The 22,108-nt window shown below is 40.8% G+C and overlaps 1 protein-coding gene across 5 annotated transcripts in view; it reads left to right on the forward strand.

The window, feature by feature from the left end:
- LOC140076584 (exportin-2-like) overlaps positions 1-22,108 on the forward strand; it is a 75,037-nt gene that overhangs the window by 46,281 nt on the left and 6,648 nt on the right. For 4 of the 5 annotated variants that reach the window (XM_072123172.1, XM_072123173.1, XM_072123171.1 and 1 more), the window contains 2 exons: positions 4,307-4,363; positions 18,848-18,943. In XM_072123172.1, the coding sequence (XP_071979273.1) occupies positions 18,859-18,943 (85 nt within the window). In that variant the 5' untranslated portion in view covers positions 4,307-4,363; positions 18,848-18,858. The remainder of the gene's footprint in view (positions 1-4,306; positions 4,364-18,847; positions 18,944-22,108) is intronic. The other variant, XM_072123174.1, reaches the window with a different exon arrangement.

A 22,108-nucleotide genomic window follows, 5' to 3' on the forward strand; every position in this document is an offset into this window, starting at 1 on the left:
CAAAAGATTTATTGCAGCTTCAAATAGAATTAGGCCTCAGATTCTGAAGCGGGTTCCCTCCTGGGATCTCTCCCTGGTTCTGGGTGCTCTCTCCAGACCTCCTTTTGAGCCTTTAAAGGACGCTAGTATAAAAAACTTAACTTTAAAGACTTCTCTATTAATAGCTGTGACTTCAGCTAGAAGGCTGGGGGAACTCCAAGCCATTTCTATTAGAGAACCCTATATGTGCATTCTCCCTGACAGGATAACTCTGACTCTGGATCCAAGTTTTGTTCCCAAAGTGGCGTCTGGATTTCACAAGAATCAGGAAATAATCCTTCCATCCTTTTACGGGAATCCTTCTTCAAGCAAGGAAGTAGCGTGGCATTCCCTGGACGTAAGGCGCTCGGTTTTAGAGTACTTAAAAGCCACAAAATCCTGGCGCAAAGATCACAATCTCTTTGTTCAGGGGAAGAACAAAGGGGTAAAGGCATCCAAGACCACGATCGCCAGATGGTTAAAGACTGCCATAGCCTCTTGTTATACAGAGCAAGGGAAAGAAGTTCCTCCTAACCTTAAAGCCCATTCCACCAGAGCCATATCTGCCTCCTGGGCAGAAAAGAGGGGCGCTTCTCTTGAACAAATCTGCAGAGCTGCCACCTGGGCTTCTTCATCCACCTTTGCTAAACACTATCGGCTGGACTTACCTAACTCACAGGATCTCGCCTTCGGTCAGAAGGTTCTCCAGGCTGTGGTCCCACCCTGATTCTACTAATTTTGTAGATCTCCTAGTGGGCCGTCATGGGGGACATTATGGAAATTGTGAATTAGACTCACCGGTAATTCGGTTTCCATCTAGTCCTCCATGACGGCCTATATAATTTCCCTCCCATGATTTTCTTTCACTTTGTTGTAAAATTCTGTATGTGATACAAACAGGCAGAATAAAAATACGTTGTATCTTCCACCGGTGTAGTTATTTGGTAGACACTGGCGGGAGGATGTGGGGGGGAGGCTTTTAACCTCTCTGCTTCCTGTCCCTACAGAGGTCAAGGGTCATCCTCCTAGTGGGCCGTCATGGAGGACTAGATGGAAACCGAATGAGTCTAATTCACAATTTTCATGAAATCCCTTCACAAAAATGTTCCAAAAAGTGATGAAAAAAAAGTTGTGCACCAAAATGGTACCACTTAAAAGGACAACTCAATACGTAAAAAAATAAGCCTTAAACCAGCTCTGTCAACCAAAAAATATTAGTTATATCTCCGAAAAGATGGCGATGCAAAAACAAATGAGATTTTCTTTATATTCATTTTCCTGTAAAAAAAATATAAAAAAAACCTGAGGAATCACAGTAATTGTAGTGATCTATAGAATAAAAATATTATAGTATTTTAGTGTACGGTGTACGACCCCCCAAAATGTACAAAAAAAGAAACCCCAAATTGACAATTTTCTTTTCCTCCATACATTAAAGAGTTAATAAAATCTCATCAAAAAGCTACAGACCCACTAAAATGAAGTATTTGTAAAGTGCATCTCATGTCGCAAAAAATAAGCCCTTTATATGTCCAAATTGCCAAAGAAATAGATTGTATAGCCATTGCTCTGACAATGCTCTGAATGGCGCAGCTCTCCCCCTCAATGCCCTGGCGTGTGCCCATACAGCAGGTTACAACCACATATGGGGTATTGTTATACACGGGAGAGAGTGGGTATCAAATTTTGTGGAGCGTTTTGGTATTTTATCCACTGAGAATTTGTACTTTTTTTTTTTTTTTTTTTTTGAAACTCATTCAGTTAGCCAAAAAAAATTTCGAAATTGCATCAAATTTTATTTTAACCCCTGTAAAACAATTAAAGGGTGAACAAACTTCATAAGATGTTTCACGTACGTTGAGGGGTGTAGTTTCTAGAATGGAGTACCTTATATACTCGAGTATAAGCCTAGTTTTTCAGCACAAAAAATGTGCTGAAAAACCCAAACTCGGCTTGTACTACAGTCAAAAAAATAAATCAAAACTCGCCTTTCTGGCAGCCCCCCTAGATCTTCTGTGCGATCCATCCGCTACAATGGTATTGTTGTGCTGCACAATGGTGGGGGGGTTTATATACACTGGGGCAGGGCCTATCGGGCTATATACACTGGGGAGGCTGTGACCAATGCATTTCCCACCCCCGGCTTATACTCGAGTCAATCGGTTTTTCCCAATTTTTTTGGTAAAATTAGGGGCCTCGGCTTATACTCGAGTATATACGGTAATTTATGGGGTTTTACTTTTATTTAGGCCTCTCAAAGTGACTTCAAACCGGAGCAGGTCCCTCAAAGCAGGATTTAGCTTTTTTATGAAAATGTGAAAAATTGCACCTGACGTTCAAAGCCCCATAACATCTTACAAAAATGATAGTATGTATAAAAAACCACAGAGACATAAAGTAGACATTCAGTAAATGTTAGTTATTAGTTTTTTGGTTTTATGACTTGTGTGGAAAAAGTAGAACATTTTGAATTTCAAAAATTGCTAATTTTTCCACACTTTCACCAAATATCTGATTTTCTCATAAATAAATGCAAAACATACCATCAAAATTTTAACTAACATGAAGCACAATGTGTCACGAGAAGACAATTTCAAAATCATTTGGATATGTTAAAGCGTTCCAAAGTTATAACCACTTAGTGACACAAGGCAGATTTTAAAAAATGGGCCGTGTCAGGAAGGTGAAAAGTGGCTTCGGCGTTAAGGGGTTAAAGGCAATGAAAGTAGCATATATGGTAGGGTGAGAGGACAGCACCTGCCAATGTCCTGTTTTGGATTTTTACCATTATTTTTTTTTTGGGGGGGTGGTGGTGTTCACTGTAGCATAATAATGTATTATCTGTATTCTACGGGTCACTTCAATTAAGGTGATACCTCATTTATATAGTTTTTTTTTTTGTCCAATTTAATTGAAGGAAAACTAGAATAGAAAAAATTGCATTTGTTTTAATATTAACATTTTACAGCGTCATAACGATTGTATTTTTTTTGGTTGACGAAGCTGCTTGTGAGCTTATTTTTTGTGTTATAAGTTGGTGGTATCATTTTGGTGCTTGTAACTTTTTTGGATCATTTTTTAGAACATTTTTGTAAAGCAATTTGGTAAAAAATGTAACTTTTTAGCAAGGTGTTTTTTATACTACGTTCACCGAGCGGGTCCAATTATGATTTATTGGACAGATTATTACGATAGCAGCGATAGCAAATAAGTGGGGTTTTGTACTTTATTACTTGTGTACAGGGAAATGTGGTGTTTGGGGGGACTTTCACTTTCTTTTATTTCAAAACCTTTATTTATTGTTTAAACTTTTTTTTACACTTTCTTCTGATCACTTGTTCAAGCTCTTATACAGGTTACACAGTGCAATACAAGACACTGAGCATGCTGCGCATGCTTAGTGTTTTACAGCCGGGTCCTGCCAGAAGGACCCGGCAGCCCCAGTATCGTGAGGATCGAGCAGCCCCGGGACACTGGGGCTGCGATCGGAGCCACGGACTAATATATAGCAGACACCCGCAGTGTCTGGCGCCTGCTCCGCCAGAAGCTTGCCGTAATAGTACTGCATATTGCGGGAACGCACCTCCCGCAATGCAATACTATTACGTCAAATGTCGGGAAGAGGTTAATAACATTTTGCTATAATCTAAACCTTTGCTAATTTTACAAGTACCTGTGAACCAAACAATGGTAAAGTGGTCTGCAGCATGCAACCTGATATTAAGCGTTTATATATGACTATATAACTAAGTGATAAAGCCACCTACATATGTATAATTAGTTATATAGAAAGACTCTGTGTGATGCAAACTTTGCCTCTGCTTCTGATCCAGTCAGTTGAGGACAATCTAGAGCTCCATTTGTGTTCTTGGACTTTTATGCGACTTCCATTTGGAACCCTTGAAGTGTTAATCTGTTAATGGGAACTTGAGATGGGGGGGGGGGGGTTCCAACCTTGTAATCTGATAACTAAAGTATAATATCCTGCTTAGTGGAGAGAAATAGTTAAGCTGTTAACTTTTGTAGCATCAACCTCCTGATGGAGAGTGCTCTCAGTGGTATCTAACTCCTCCATGCCTTTATATTACTTGCTATGAATTGGCTCCAGTGATTTGCTGTGAACACAGTAAATCAGCGGGTAAGACTATGTGATTTGTGGTTTAGGACTATCACTATACAACATATTTATTGACTGTCAGCTCATGCTGGAGCTGCTGATCACCTCTTGTTAGTATGGAGCATTTTTATTTATGCATGCAGTTTTATATTTGTTATATTTTACTTTCAGGTATCAAATTTGCTGTTGGGATTTCCGAAGCATAGAGCCAAGTCCATCACGATTAAAGTGAGTGTGAGCCTTAACTTAACCCCTTAACGCCGAATCCACTTTTCACCTTCCTGACACAGCCTATTTTTTCAAATCTGCCCTCTGACACTATAAATGGTTATAACTTTGGAACGCTTTAACATATCCAAGTGATTTTGAAATTGTTTTCTCGTGACACTTTGTACTTCATGTTAGTTAAAAAATTTTGGTGGTATGTTTTGCATTTATTTATGAGAAAATCAGATATTTGGTGAAAATTTGGAAAAATTAGCAATTTTCGAAATTAAAGATGTTATGGGGCTTTGAACGTCACGTGCAATTTTTCACATTTTCATAAAAACAAAATCCTGCTATTGAGGGACCTGCTCAGGTTTGAAGTCACTTTGAGAGGCCTAAATAAAGTAAAACACCATAAATTACTCCATTATAGAAACTACACCCCTCAACGTACGTTAAACAACTTTTATGAAGTTTGTTAACCCTTTAATTGGTTTACAGGGGTTAAAACAAAATCGGATGCAATTTCGAAATTACATTTTATTTGGCTAAATGAATGTGTTTTTCATAAAATGTACAAATTCTCAGTGGATAAAATTCCAAAACGCTCCTCAAAATTTGATCCCCAATCTCTCCCGCGTATAACAATACCCCATATGTGGTGGTAACCTGCTGTATGGGCACACGCCAGGGCATCGAAGGGAAGCTGCGCCATTCAGAGCAGATTATGCATTGTATAGCCAATAAAAAGTGACAATCTTTTTTTTTTTTTTGCCAATTTGGACATATAAGGGCTTATTTTTTGCGACATGAGATGCACTTTACAAATACTTCATTTAAGTGGGTCTGTAGCTTTTCGATGAGATTTTATTAACTCTTTAATGTATGGAGGAAAAGAAAATTGTCAATTTGGTTTTTTTTTTGTATATTTTGGGGGTCGTACACCATACACTAAAAATACTATAATATTTTTATTCTATAGATCACTACGATTACGGTGATACCTTATTTATATAGTTTTTCATTTATTTTTACAATTTTACTGGAGAAAAACTAATATAGAGGAAATCTCATTTGTTTCTGCATCGCCATCTTTTCGAGAACTTTAACCTTAATATTTTTTGGTTGACAGAGCTAGTTTAGGGCTTATTTTTTACGTGTTGAGTTTTTCTTTCAATTGGTACCATTTTGGAGCACATAACTTTTTTGATCACTTTTTAGAACATTTTTGTGAAGGGATTTTATGAAAATGTATATTTTTGGCGAGTTTTTCGGGTTTTGTTTTAACGGCGTTCACCGTACAGGTCCAATAATGTTTCTGACTTATTGTACAGATCGTTACGGACGCAGCGATACCAAATATGTGGGGGGTTTGGGTGATTTTCACTTTATTTTTACTTTATTAGATGTGTATAGGGAATGTTTGTGTTTAGGGGACTTTAACTCTATTTAATTAATTATTTTTATTAAAAATTGTGTTTATTCAGTGTTTTTAACTTTTTTTTCTTTACTTTTACAGGTTAGCTTGAACAAGTGATCCACTGTTCACTTGTTCAAGCCATTCTTCACCTAATACAGTGTAATACAGATGTATTACACAGCCGGGTCCTGCCAGAAGGCACGGACCCGGCACCCGGAAGAAGAACGCGCAACCCCGGGCACCGGCAGTCCCGGGGCTGCGATCAGAGCAGCGGGACCCCCCCGGTAAGCGCCGCGGGGGATCCGAATCCAGTTAAATGCCCCTAGCACGCCGCGGTCAGCGCGACCGCGGGTGTTAGAGGAGGGTGTCGGCTATAATATATAGCCATTCAGGAGCCGGGGCCAGATGTTTGACGTACTATTACTGCATATTGCAGGAACGCACCTCCCGCCATGCAGTAATAGTACGTCAAATGTCGGGAAGGGGTTAAACAATATGGTGGTTAAGGTTGTATGATTAGGGTGTATGAGCCTGGTTCCTATATAGTTTCATGCCTAATCCATAACGCATGCGGTTGGTGCTGGTACAGGTAATGCTGCCTGCAGTACTGTAGTTAAATGCTTGTATACGCTCAAGAGTCTTGGCCGATGGTGGCGCTCACTGTCTTGTCATGCAGTTAGATGTGAAATGTACTGCTGGAGGCAGATTGAGAGAGCTGTATATTCACCATATACTTTAATCCCTTAACGCCAAAGCCACATTTCACCTTCCTGACACAGCCCATTTTTTTTTCAAATCTGCCCTGTGTCACTATAAATAGTTATAACTTTGGAACGCTTTAACATATCCAAGTGTTTTTGAAATTGTTTTCTCGTGACACTTTGTACTTCATGTTGGTTGAAAAATTTTGGTGGGATGTTTTGCAATCAGATATTTTGTGAAAATTTGTAAAAACTCGATATATGAACTTCAAAATGTTCGTAATAGCAAAAAAAACGTAACTAACATTCACCAAATGTCTACTTTATGTGGACATGGTTTTTTTTTTTTTTTTTAATACATTCTCTAATTTTTGTAGGATGTTATGGGGCTTAGAACATGTATGGGGATTTTTGGCAATTTTTATTTTTTACTTTATTACATGTGTAAAGGGAGTGTTTGTGTTTAGGGGACTTTAAAAACACATTTTAATTAAATAGTTAATGTTTTTAACCTTATTTACTTTTACAGGTTGGCTTGTTCAAGCGATCCACTGTTCAAGCTCTTCTTCACCTTACACAGTGTAATACAGATGTATTAGTGTGTTACATCCGGGTCCTGCTAGACAGCAGGACCTGGCTCCCAGAAGATCGCGCAGCCTGGGGCATTGGACCGCCCCTGCTAAGCGCCCTGGGGTTTGGTCCAATTCCTGTTAGATGTTAAAACCCGCGAGCGGAGAATTCTCCGAGCGCGGGTGTTTGAAGCGTTAATTGGCTATAATAGCCGACAACCGCAGCTTCCTAAACGGAGCCGGCGCCCGAAGCTTGATGTAATAGTACTGCAAAATGCGTGAACGCATCTCCCGCGATGCAATACTATTACGTCAAATGTTGGTAAGGGGTTAATGCATATAGTAGTATATGGTATGAGCCATCAAGTCCAAAAAAGGGGGGGATTTTAAAAATAAAGTAAAAAGAAAAATAACTTGTTCCACAAAAAATTATAACTTACACCAAAGTATATTATTGTTGTAAGAATATGGCAAAGCTAATTTTTTTTTTTTCGCTCAAACTTTGCTTTTGCTTCTGTACGTCTGCATGGGTAGCCACACCAGGTTCTTTGCAGGTTACCCAGTCCCCACTAGTCTCTGCATCAATAGGAATTTGAGTTCCACACTACAATGCAAGGCTACTGAAGGGGTGATCCTGCTGTGCTACTGAGGGGGTGTCTCACTTTTGGCAGATGGACCATGATTAAGGACAAAATGAATTAATTGTCCGAAATGTGTAGGTCTGCCTACTTTTAAGTGTGCATCATCGCTCCTATACATGCTGTGGCAGGGCTTATAATTTCTGGAACTAGTTCTTTCCCTACTCCTTCTGCGGCTGAGCCTCTTTAACTCTACAAGTGTGCCTTTCCCAGTTTCTCCAGCAGCTGAAACCAGTAGACTTTTTTTCCTTGTGGGACACAGCACCTCTGGTGTCTGGTAGTCCAGTCTTTGGGCACTTCTTATTTTTGAATCTAATATATATATATTTTTTTTCCTTGATCCCTTTGCTTCCCTGGCCATTGGTCCTCTCAGGAAGAGAACATATGGCCAAGGCCCCTTCTGGAGTAGCAAAGCATTTTATCAAACAAGCCACAATGAGATCATCCTGACCAAATTCATGTCCAGTGCCGTAGGCCGTCCCAGGAACTCTCGGCCCCCACCGATTGTGGCAAGGCTCCCCCTGACTGGGCTTTGTGCCAGACCTTTGCAGTATGTGACTTTGTCAGGCTGTTTAAATGTTGTGCATTTCTGGCCTCTTAATACAACTGCAGAAGGTCCAGCTGCCTCCTAGAGCCTTTCTCCAAAAGCTCCCAGCTCCTTCATGGATCTGGCTTGTCAAGCTCTTCCAGAGTGTGGCACTAATTTTAAGGGCATTTTTCCTTCAAGGATTTTAGTTGTGGACACCTAAGATTCGGAATCTCTCGTGGTGCACCTGATTCAGGCAGTGAAGGATACACTGAATCTTAAAGAAAGCTATAATTTGATGCATTATGAACCAAACATGCCTTGAGAAAGCTGTAGCTACACTGATGCAGGATCATATCTTGTTTAATCTCTGTGCTCAGTAGTTTTGCTGATAAAACACATATAACATTATAATTTTGCTCTGTTGCTTCTAAGGCTCCTTCACCCCCTCTCCTAGCACGCAAGTTATTCACTGAAGGCAGAATAATTAATTTCTGAACCATCCCCCAGCTGCTGTGCATTAGTGATCCAGCTTAGGTTGACTAGTCGTGTCTTGACTGACCACTATTTATTTGTAATTGAAAGCTCTGTGTAACGTGTTCATCTAGGCAGCCAGCCTGACCCAGCTTTCCCAAGGTCCTCAATGTTTTAATTGTTTTATTCAGTAAAATCACTCAGCTCAGGGATTAACCAAGATTCTGCATCAGTATAGTTACAGCATTCTTAAGGTATGTTTGCTTCATAATGCATCAAATGGTAGGCTTCCTTTTAAGGTATTGATGTCATGGTGGCTGAGTAGTGGGAAAATCCCAATTGGCACACCTTACTGCAATAAACAAGTAAAGATAATTTTTCCCTTTTTCAGAAGAGTATGAAAACATGGACAAAAGCTAGTGTATTTGGGCCATAATGTTTTTGGAACTTGCACGTGTGTTAATGTCAGTGTGCCACAATTGTGTTGCATTTTGACACTTTAAAGGGAACCTGTCACCAGGAGAGCCATTTTTAGCCCTCCCCCAGTCCCCACAGAGCATAGTACATACACTGCTAAAGTGTTTTTGTATAAAAAATTGGTTTTACAGAAAAAAAGATATGTTATGTTATATTGTACCTTTCATTAGCATCTGCTGTGTGACTAGGAAGTTGCCAAAAGGGAGGGTCTGGAAAGAAGCCCCCCCCCCCCACCCCTGGGAAACATGTGACCTTTTTAAATATATGAATAACTCCCCACACTCGGGATTGGCTATAGAGGAGCCGGGGGCGTCGCTAAGCCCAGTGATGGGTGTTTTCATATATTTGAAAAGGTCACATGGAGAAGCTGAATCCCAAGGGTGGGGGGGGAGACTGCTCCTTTCCAGCCCCTCCCAAAAGGCATCTGCCTAGTCACACAGCAGATGCTAATGAAAGGTACAATATAACATCTTTTTTTCTGTAAAACCAAATTTTTTTTTTTATACAAAAACATTTTTGGCAGTGTATGTACTATGCTCTGTGGGGACTGGGGGAGTGCTAAAAATTGGACTCCTGGTGACAGGTTCCCTTTAATTCTTTGCACCACAATTATTACTGAGATGCACCACATTGCAATTCACCTTAGTTGAAACACTTTGTAAATCTGGGGAAACTACACCCCTCAATTCATGTAAATCAACTTTTATGAAGTTTATGAAGCACACATGAGCACTATTTGTTCCACTTTTACAATTTTATAGGTTTAAAGCCTGAAATGTGGCAAAAAGGTAGAAAAAGTACATCAACAAGTAGGACACAATTGTGAAGTGTAACGAAATGTATTGGCTATTTTAAAGGACACCTGTCATCAGGTCTGTCACTAGTCCTGTCACCACTACCTGTTGGAGCAGCTCACAAGGATTCCATCCCAGCCTTTATCTAGTCAATTCGTACATTAATCATTGTAAAATAAGCTTTTCTGTGTTATGTAAATGAGGCTGGTCACATGGTCAGAGCCAGTGATGTCACCCCTGTTCCCCCTCCCCCTTCTCAGGTCTGTGTAATGTATAGTAAAGCATTGCTAATGTCTGTGCTTTACCTGCTGACATGCTGCATCCTCTTATACATATGTGAGAGACGCAGGCATCCGCTACACAAGTACCTAACTTTTTCTGCTATAACAACTGGAGCTGTTGCATCTCTCCTATACACACAAGCTGCTAGCACCATGAAGCACATGGAGAAGCCTTTACACCATTATACATCACATCATTACACTACAGACTGTCAGTCAAGCACTGGGCGTGTGGCTGTGCCTCCAACTCATGAATAAGCTGGACAGTTTGAATATGCTAGACTCATTGGACATCTCACAGTTCATTTGCATACAGCTTTAGGACCTCATTGCTTAGGTTTACAGGCATGTAGAGGGACAATGAAGGGATGGAGGCAATGCTTTCTAATGGCAGAGACCATCTTTAACCAGTTCGCGACTGCCCGCTGTGTATTCATGGCGGCGGTCAGGTCGCGCTGCATGGAGAGGGCTCATGGGCTGAGCCCTCTCCATAGCCGGTAAATCTTTGCTGCATATTGCTAGCACCAATCGCGGGTGTTTTCACAGCAATGGCTGCTGGCAGCCTCAAAAAGATAGCGGCGCATGGGCGATCCATCTCCATGGTAGCCTCGGGTCTTCCGAAGACCCGAGGCTATTTAGTTTTAACCCATTCTTTACAATGTGCTGATAGCACATTGTAATGAATGAGAAAAATCCCCATATACTGCCATACTGTAGTATGGCAGTATATGATAGGATCGATCAGACAACCTAGGGTTAAAGTACCCTAGGGAGTCTGAAAAATAGTAAAAAAAAAAAAAAATTACCCACCCACAGTTCCGTACACCAAAGTATAAAAAAAGTTATTAGCGCCAGAAGTTGGCAAAATCAAAAAAATCATTTTTGTACAGGAGGTTTTAATTTTTGTAAATGTATAAAAACATAAAACCTATACAAATTTGGTATCCCCTTAATCGTACCGACCCAAAGAATAAAGTAGACGTGTGAAAGACGTAATATCCAAGCCCACAAGAAAATGCCGCAAATGCGGTTTTTCACCATTTTCACTGCATTTGGATTTTTTTTTTCCCGCTTCCGAGTACATGGCATGGAATATTTAATACCATCACTATGAAGTGCAATTTGTTACGCAGAAAACAAGCCGTCACACAGCTCTTTACGTGTAAAAATAAAAAAGTTATAGATTTTTGAAGGTGGGGAGTGAAAAATGGACATAAAAACAGGAAAGGGTCCTTAACCGGTTAAACTTTAGTGAAAAAATAATGAACTAAATAGTGAGTTTTTTTTTTTTTTTTTTTTTTTTTTTTTTTTTTTTCTCTTTGAATACCGCTTGAGCTCAATGAGGTTTGATAGAGAGAATTTGTGAACAGTCGTTTGTATTTAGGTCTTGGCCACTCCAGCACCTAGATATGTTTTATTTGTGAGCCATTCCTGTATAGTTTTAAGTTTTGTTTGGGAGGGAGATTCATCTTCCCACAAGACAATCCCAGTCTTTGGTCTTTTGCAGACACAGAAGTTTTTTTTTCCCAGACTGTTAAAATTTCAAAGATGGATGCATCCAAATTTAGGATCATTCTATCCTATCAACATTAACCTTCCTATCCTTGCTGAAGAAAAGCAGGCCCAAATCATGATGCTCCCATCATTTTGATTGAGGATGGTGTGTTTAGGGTGATGAGCTTTTACACCAAACATGTAGTTTGTTCAGATGAAACCAAAATCAAACTATTTGGTCACAATGCCAGAGCACCTAATTTCACATGTTTGTCTCCCAGGAGTCTTGTGGCAAAATTTAAATTAGACTTTTTATGGATATCTTTGAGAAATGGCTTTCTTCTTGCAACTCTTCCATAAAGGCCAGATTTTTGCAGTGTATGACTGATTCTTGTCATGTGGACATTCTCCCACCTCAGCTGTAGTTTCCTACAGTTCATCCAGAGTGATAATAGGTCTCTTATCAGTCGGCTACAGTTCATCCCTGATCAGTCGGCTGTCATCTCAAACAAGATGAGTCTTGGTAGACTTGCAGTGGTATGATACTCTTTCCATTTCAATATGATCAGTGGTGATGTCTTTTTGTATCCAAATCCAGCTTTAAACTTCACCACAACTGCATCATGGACCTGCCAGGTGTGTTCTTTGGTTTACATGATGCTCTCTGTGCTTTAAGATTTTCACATAGCAGGTGTATTTATTACCTATTATTTATTTATTTAACCTATCAGAATGTTTGGGAGCGTCTAGAGTTTAGACATGCTAGTGAAAGTAAAATTAGGAGTACAGGCATTTACGTTTCATTCTGTAGATTTGTTCTTAAGTTGAATTTGTATGCAAGTCAGAACTGTATACTTTAAAAAAATAAATAAATTGTAACCCCATACAGAATTTTTTTGGTCTCTGAGACCATTGTATTGTAAAAATATTGGATTGTCTTAAGAACGAGGATTAATGATCTTAATTGCAGACACCTTTAACTGTTATAGCTATTTATTGTAGCCAAAGGATAAATTCAACAAAATCCATAGGTCCGTAGGGGACCTCTTGTAATAACAAGCACTGTCTACAGGAAGCCCACATCAAAAAAAGTTCTTATGCATTAAAGTTACCATCCACACTGTGAAGAGAGCACTTCCCTATTGGTAATCCATAAAACTGTATAAACAGTGCTAATGCAGAGTTCACAGGGGCGTGGCTTGAACATGGCAGAGTGAGGATGCTCGTGGCCAGAGCTCTGTACCATTGGGTGCTATTAGCAGTCCCTCCATATCTCCCCCACTAACTGCTATGGCTGGCAGGCGAGGTAAAAGCTTTGGATGGACAAAAGCCGCCAAACTGCAGCAGGGCTGAGCCTGGAATGGTTCCGTTGGCAGCAGCGAGACCCTCAAGCAAGCCCTTGGTGGCGCAATAATGCAAGAATACACACTTGCCTGCCCCTCATCACCACCCAATGCCCCAGAAGTGCATGGAGGTTACAATCTGAACTCTAGCTGCTCAGGGAGCTCATACAGTCCCTCCCCACAAGGCAAGACTTAGATTCTGGGATTAATAGAGTAAAGGTCTCTCACCAGAAATTCCTGGAGTATTTCAGAGGGGACCTGGATGTGCTTACAAACACGCCTGGTAAATGTTTCTTTAAATGAACGTGGCGTCGCCTCAATAGGGAGTAAAGTTGGCAGTTCCAGGCTACACATCCAGCAGCTAACAATCCTGTCAGGCCGAGGACGCCACTGCCTCGTCACGTGACTTGGGGTGCAACTGTACAGGTTAATTTGGCCTTCTCAAACTTGCGCTCACCTTTCACTCACACAAATTGAGCATAAATCACACCTCATACAGCTCCAGTACTCCCAATCCACTGCCACCATTTATACATCTACCTTACATCTACTTTACATCTACTCTTGCTTCTTAAGCAATCACCTTGTTACACCAATAGACATGCACACTCAGCACCCTAGCAGTCACACAGCTAACCAGACTTTACAAAGCTGAGTTTGCAGAGTGTACAGGGACCAAAATTGAAGGGAAGTTGTTCAGTGTGAAAAATGTTAAACAAAAGAATTACAAAATACAATGACTCACAACACGGCAAAAGTTATAAAATTAAATAGGGAGAAAAATAAACTTACAAATTAAAGATTCCTGATTCCCTGGAGGTGGGAGAAATGTGGAACGCAGCTTGTCAAACAGCCCCCAAAGAGTGAACCTCTTTTTTTTTCTCTCATATTGTTTTAGAAGATCTGTTTAGCACAGGTTTCAAAACCTCACATTGATTTGTCCAATCCTGAATGACCCTGTGGACTAAGTGTTAATGAGGAGGAGAGCCCAAGAATATTTAAACAGTTCCCAAAATACTGATGCACGAGGAGGGGGGGGGGGCTTGACAACATGTCCTACGGAGTCTTTAGGAAAAAACTCCAGGATGTCCTAAAAAGCTGCCTGGACACTTCAATAGATGCCAATTGTTGAAATATGACAAAGTTTGTAATTGCCCTATAGTTAAACAAATCTTACACATTCAAGATTTCTTTGACCGCTCCTATTAGACGATCAGGAAAATTTGAAGAAACAATGTTCTCCTAAAAGGCCTACCAGAAAATTCCCCTAATGATACTCATTTTCAACAACCTGTTAACTGTTAATGCTAGCCCTGCCATGCCCAGAGACGTCCTGTGCCACCTACGGTAGTTCACTGACTAAGTAAAGATCATATGGGCCACCAGGGCCCCATTTAAATGGAAGAGACTAAAGTGTTTATCTACCCAGATGGCACCTTGACTAAAATTTTCTATGTCACTAGGCCTACGTCCATAGATCTGTTAAGGTTTTATTCCTCTTGTTCTGAATGGGACTCCTTTGATTATCATTGATGTGCCATTTCACTGTTAATTACCGTATATACTCGAATATAAGCCGAGGTTTTTTTTAGCACAACTTTTTGTGCTAAAAATTCAACACTCTGCTTATACTCGGGTATACAAAAATAATAAAGTTTCTACTCACCATTCCGACGGCCCGGACAGCTCCTCTTCATCTTCATGCCGCAGGTCTGCGGGAGCTCCGTGGCCGCGCCTCTTCTGTCTTCATGCCGGCTCGGGGCCGCCACAGCTCCGTGCGCACGGCCCGTCCGGCACTCAACTGTGATGTCAGCCGCTGTTGACGTTGACTATATAGAGGAAGGGGCTGGCAGGCTATATAGAGGAAGGGGCTGGCAGGCTATATACTGGGAGGCTGTGACCAGTGCATTTCCCACCCTCGGCTTATACTCGAGTCAATAGGTTTTTCCAGTTTTTGGTGGTAAAACTAGGTACCTCGGCTTATACTCGAGTATATACGGTAGCTTAAACATTGCTAGTGACATGCTGTGCAGTAAAGGCCTGCAGGGGTGAGACTAACAAGTGTGTGTGTGTGTGTGTGTGTCCTTCGTGAGAATAACTATACACAATGTACAGTCCTTATAATTCGTATACAACTACAGAAGTTCAGTACACGCTTATGTGGGTGCTCCCTGGTATATTTTCACGTCCGTGCATCACATGCACATGCAGATTCTTCACTCCTTGAGCAGCAACTTGATTCAGGGCTGACACCAATGAGCCACAGATGACAAACACATTGACTAGTTTTGATCTGTGTAAGCTAACTTATTAGCTTACACAGACCACAAGTTCTCAATGGGATTAAGATTTGGGGAGTTTCCAGGCCATGAACCCAAAATCTGTTTTGTTCCCTGAGCCATTTGGTTATCACCTTTGCTTTAGCATATTCAAGCTGTCCACTCTATTCATGAGTGGGAGGCACAGCCACACCCCCAGTGCTTGACTGACAGCCTGTATAATGTGAGGCTATATAATGATGTGCTTCCTGGTGCTGGTGCAGAGATACAGCAGCTCCATGCAGCCATGTTATAGCAGAACATGTCAGATTCATGTGTAGCTGATTCCTGTGTCTCTGACCTGTATATTAGGAGGATGCAGCATGTCAGCAGATGCAGCACACACACTAGCCATGCTTTACTATACATTACACACAGACATGAGCAGGGAGAGGGGAGGGGGTAACAGGAGTGACATCACTGCCTCTGACCATGTGACCTGCCTCATTTACATGATAAAGAATAGATGATTTTACAATGAATAATGTATGAAATAACTAGATAAAGGCTGGGATGGGATCCTTGTGAGCTGCTCCAACAGTTAGAGGTGACAGGACTAGTGGCAGAGACCTGATGACAGGTGTCCTTTAACCCCTTAAGGACGCAGCCTGTTTGCAGGTTAAGGCTCGCAACTTTTTTTTGAAATTTGACCTGCGTCTCTTTATATGGTTATAACTTTTGAACACTGTTACTTATCAAAGCGATTCTGATATTGTTTTTTCCCCACATGTTGTACTTCATTTTAGTGGTAAATTTTGGCTGATACGTTTTGCGTTTATTTACAAAAAAAAGAAAAAAGTGATGAATTTTTAGAAAAATTTGCCATTTTCGAAATTCAAAATCACCGCGTTTTCAGGCAGATAGATTTACCACCTAAATAACTTGCAGAATAACATTTCCCATTTGTCTACTTTACATTTTCATAATTTTTGAAATGTTTGGATAATTTATTTTGACGTCACGCGGCCTACAAATCGAATAGCGATTTTCCGTATTTTCGGAATTGACTATTTTGGGGATAAATACTGTTTGAAATCAAATTTTACATATTTAGCAACAAAACCACCTATATAACCAACCCATTTTCAAATCTGCACCCCTCAAACTATCAGAAACAGCATTTACAAAGATTGTTAACCCCTTGAGATCTTCATAGTAATTGAATCAAAATGGCGGTGAAATTTAGAATGGTCAAATTTTGTCGGTTATACGTTCATCTAGCCCTAAAATTTACACATTTCCAAAAGATAAAAAGAGAAAACTCACCATAAAATTTGTTCTACAATTTCTCCTGAGTACAAAGACCCCCCACATGTGGACATTACTTGTGTTATGGGGGCACAGCAAGGCGCAGAAGGGAAGGAGCACCCTGCAGCTGCCAGGATTTTAGTTTCCTCGTTGCCCCCTTTTGAAGGCTATAAAATGTTCGCTTTTCCGTTATTTGGGCCATGTGACGGCATTTTTTTTGCGGGACGAGATGCTTTTTCCAGTGTTACCATTTTGGGGTTGGTATCACCTATTGTTGAAAATTTTGGAACTTTTTTTGAGGTCATGAGTAGAAAAGCATCAATTCTGTACTGGATTTTTTACTTTTTTTTTTTTTTTTTTTTGTGCTCACCGTATAGCCTAATAATCCTGTTATCTTTATTCTATGGGTCGATACGATTACGGGGATACCAGACATGAATATTTTTTCTTATGTTTTACTAAATTTGCCAAATAAAACCCTAATGTGGGGAAAAATCTATCATTTTTGCATCGCCGTCTTCCAAGTGGCATAACATTGTTACGTTTTTGGCTACAGAGCTGGTTGATGGCTTGTTTTTTGCGGGACATGTTGTTCTTTGCAACAATATCATTCTGGAGTACATATGTTTTGTTGATCACTTTTTATTGCATTTTTAGTGGGATATAATAGGTAAAAATCATAATTTTTGGCGGGTTTTTAACGTTTTTTTTTACGGCGTTCATCATATGGGTTCAATAGTTATTTAGTTTTATTCTATGGATTGTTACGGACGCGATGATACTATATATGTGGGGTTTGTGTTTATGATTTAGACTTTTTTGAGTGTTATATGTCTCTTTATATGTTTTGGGGCTTATGGGCATTTTTAGTGATTTATAAAGTAATTTTTTATTGAAAAACATTTTTTTTACATTTTTTTACATGATCCACCATGGGATATGAACAAGCAATCATCTGATTGCTTGTTCTTGATAATACTCTGCAATACTAATGTATTGCAGGGTATTATCAGTGCCAGCCTATGCAGATGCATAGGCTGACACTTTGCCTTTAAGATGACGTCACAGACGCCATCTTAAAGGTAAACCCTCCAGGCTTCTCTGGGGTCCCGATCGGACCCCAGAGGTGCCAAAACAGCAATCGGCCCCCCCGAAAACGGTGCGGGGGGGCCGATTTGTGATGTAAAGACCCCCAGAAGGCATGTTAAATGCCGCGGTCGCGTTGACCGCGGCATTTAACGGGTTAAACACCCGCGATCGGAGCCCACTCCGACCGCGGGTGTTAGCCGGGGATGTCAACGGTAGATTACCGTTGAAATCCCGCGGCTAACGATGCCGGTTCGGCTGCTATACAGCGCTGAACCGGCATCGTCTCTGCGCAGTAGCTGTACTGCGCTGAGCGCTATTCGCGGGACTCAGCGCAGTACAGCTACGGCGCAGAGCGCTAAGGGGTTAAGGGATTTCATTTGGTTTTTACCTGTAGCAAAAAAATAAAACAATTACAGCTGCATTCCAGCCGGATGTTTGCAGCACCAATCGCAGGTGTTGATCCCCTCGACTGTCGTGGGGCACTGCCAGATTAACTTTCATCATCTCTCCCATTTTTTCTTTTAACTGATATAAAAAAAAAAAATTTAAAAATATACTTTGCATCAGCCTCTATGGTGAATATATAACATGCAACAGTAAGATCAGTAAGTAAAATTGACTGAATTTAATCTCTTCACGATGGCTACACTTGTCCTTTTTGTTCATGGCCCATGTAGTTGCACTCAAGTTATATCTTCTGGACCGTGAATAAAAACACATTTTAAATAAGTCTCCTGTTAAGTGTGGTTAGTGTTTTTTTTGACCAACTTTAATTGGTCATCTCTGTTTCTGTGAAACTTAGGAACGCCATCATATTTTATTAGATATTTTATCCAAAGGGCACTGTGGGCTTATGCAGAGCCCTTCTGTGCTGTAGTGTCCCCCCCCCCCCCCCCCCCCCCACTGTGTGCTGGAACGTCCTCTACTTCTGTGAGATTGAGATTACATTTGAGGGATGGAGGAAATGCTGATACAGCAGAGGTTTGGGGAGATGGTGTAGCAATATCTGCCCTTGTATTATTCACTCCCCCCTTGTTTCCCTAGTGGTTTAACTGACTGTGCATATGAGACATACTTGCCTTAATTTTTGTATTGTAACTCTAACAAAGTCTCTAATATTCCATGTTTTTTAGGTATTGTAACCATGGAACTGAGTGATGCCAACTTGCAGGCCTTGACAGAGTACCTTAAAAAGACACTAGACCCGGACCCTGCTGTGCGCCGGCCAGGTATACTGTGCAGGAGAAATCAATCGTGTTCATACCACAAGTTTTAGTAGGCAAAAAAAGTATATAAATATAGAGATATAAGGATGGATGGACGGTCACTCTCTCTTCTGCAGACATGCTGACGTTTTCGTATCAATTTGGGGCATATATTACATGTTTAATGAAATTTATATATTTTTACCACTTGACTTTCTTGAATACTTTAACCCATGAGGGATTCATACTTCATTTTATAGTTGGGCATTTTTCAGTCGCCTGCCATCCGCTGTTACTTTCTGAGGTTGGGTTCTAAGTCTTCATTTAAGGTTAACTCCCATTTTATTCGGCTGCTACCTGCTGTGTGTAGAGAGGGCTCAGCACCACAAAGTTATAGTTCATTCTGGTGAATGAAGGGGATAAACTTTGGTTTTTTTTCCCCTTCCCCCTACTGCCCTTCTTGGAGGCTTGAGTTGGACAAGTGTGATAGCACCACTCTTGGAGTGGGCCTTTAAGACCTTGCCAAACCAGCAGTCTATCTTTGCTACAAGGATGCAGTGAAAACAGGTCAGTCTATGCCTGACTTGTTAGACACCTTGCTGTGAGGCCTGTACAACACCCCTGGGGCACAACACCTACCTTCGGGAGAATTTGGCATCAGTGTTTTAAGACTTTCTTGCACTGTTTCTAAACATTTGCAGTGTGCTTGTGGACTTGCTTAAAATCTGAAAATGGTGCACACCAGGAAGTAGGAAGATCAATAAATTCTCTCCCCTCCCCTTTTTTCTTAAAACTTTTGTCTGTTTTCTAAAGGCTTCCAGTTAAATATCATCTATGTAATTGTTATGTTACGTGTTTTTATGTATTGTACTAGTTGTAGCTCCTAGCGTTGCTGTCTCTGTCGTCTGTGTGTCTCTCTCTCTGGCATCTGCTCCGTGTCGCACGCACACATGCGTGTCAGTGAGCAGCTGAAGTCATGATCCTTGCGATGGACGGTGTTGGGACACTGGGCTGATGCCAGAGCATTGCTGTATAGAAGACCTGCCGGGGGTGAGGGGGGGGGGGGGGGCTTCTGAAGGTGAGTACACTGCTTTTTTTTTTTTTTTTTTTTTTTGCGGGACATGTACTTTGCATCAGTATCATATCATTCTGGAGTACATATGATTTTTACCTATTTAATACCACAAAAAATGCAATAAATAGTGATCCAAAAAATTTTTTTTGGTTTTTAAGTTTTATTTAATGACTTTCATCAAAGGGGTTCAATATTTTTCTATGAATTCAGTGATCCTATATATGTGGGGTTTGTTATGAGTTATGTCTCTCTTATATGTAATGGGGCTTATGGTCCTTTTTATTTTATTTTTTATTGAATAAGTTCCACTAGTTTCACCATGGGACATGAACAAGCAATCATCAGCTCTGCGTCTGATATATCGAAGAGGGAGGAGTTAAAGGGGTATTCCCACGAAAACAAAATTCTTAAATATACTCTGGATGACAAAACACACTCTGTAATTCACTCACTGTTATTAACAAATACATAATTTCAGTTATAATTCCATCCTGTCTCTATCCATGGATACGACAGCTCTTCTAGGGTCGGATTCTTGTGAATAGCTTCTCTTATCTGCACCTGTGTAAGCTTGTTACAAGACAAGCTTACACAGGCACTTCCATTACAAGACTTGCACTACAAGCTAAAAACAAGATGAGCAGTGCTGATTGTCATTATGTTTTATATCCATCTTTTGTTACAGAAAGAAAAATTAATGAGTTAAATTACTATTATTAAGAAGCTAAAGTGTAATCTTGGCACACAGTCCCCACACAGCACCTCATAGCACAGAAGAAACATGAAGTTTGAGTAAAATTAAAAAGTAATAAAGATCATATATTTTGTAAACCTCACTTTGGGATTAAAATTTGAGAATTCTCCAAGGTTGGAAAGGATTCTATTCCTCATGGTACCTACCGGCCAATTTCCCTCCCGGATATGGATGCAAAACTGTATGCTAACAGAATGCTCTCTCTTGGGGCTCTGGTCCACCTAATTGCATGGGATTTATACAATCCCTTGAAGCCAGTGAAAATGCACTCTGACCTTCTCCAAAATATATCATGTGAATTGCTGAAAGCAACCCACAGTATTGATATCTCTGGATTCTGAAAAGGCGTTTTGCCCATCCTGACTGCACAGTCTACTACGTTGCTGTTGCCTCCAAAATTTTAGATTGGTTCCAGCATTGTAGATCTAAATTGTGGGTCTGGCTAGAGTCGGATTTGTCCTTGTGCCCCCTCTTCTTTTGCCCAAGACCTCATCTGCATCTTACAAAATGCAATACCTCCCCTATGTGACCCAGCAACCCAATCTGTCCACCCTGAGCCCTTTGACCTGGAAACTGCGACTCTTTACTAGACTTACAACAAAGTTTTCAATCGTCCTGCCAGTGTTCTTCCTGTCCCTACAGAGATCAGGTCAAGAGAGGGTCTCTCTCCTCCTAAGTGAGGGGGGGGGGGGGAACGTCGCTTAATCAGGGTTATACTGGATTTGTTCGAAATTCCCCTCTGGAATGATCCTTGGTCGGTGTGCTTTCCCTGGGTCGTCTTGGTCCGGCGTCCGTCCTCTCCAACGGCGAGGGGTTGCGGCCTATGTGAGGACGCATGACCCAGTTGGAACTACAGTTCCCATGCGTCCTTTGCTTTCCGATGACTACTTCCTGTTGCAAGTTATGCTCGAATGCGGAAATGAACCCAGGAACGCCGATGGAAGTCACCGGCATGAGGGATAGGCTCAACAATAAGGTATTTAAACCTCTGAAGACTGTAGTTGAGTTGATCTGAGATCTATGGTGTGAATGCTGTGTTCCTTGCCGTCCCAGACTTTATGAGGGGGCAGACTTGGGCCTACTCCACCCTCCTTTTCATGTAAGTGGTGCTGTATGTCATGTTCTATTTTATTGCTTTTATGCTTAGAACCCCCCTAGGCCATAAGGGTCTAAGGGGAAAGGTAGAGAAGATGGGAAAGATCCCAGAATTCTAGCTAGTACAAGCAATGTTTTTGAAATGCATACAAACCAAAGCCCAGCCCCACTGACTACCGAGGATTTTTCCAGGGTGCAAGAGTAAGTTATAACACACAATTAGACTGTAATGCAAATGCTTAGAGAAAGCAGAAATGCATATTTG

Source organism: Engystomops pustulosus, chromosome 9, assembly GCF_040894005.1.
Source record: "Engystomops pustulosus chromosome 9, aEngPut4.maternal, whole genome shotgun sequence".
Taxonomy (NCBI): Eukaryota; Metazoa; Chordata; class Amphibia; order Anura; family Leptodactylidae; genus Engystomops; species Engystomops pustulosus.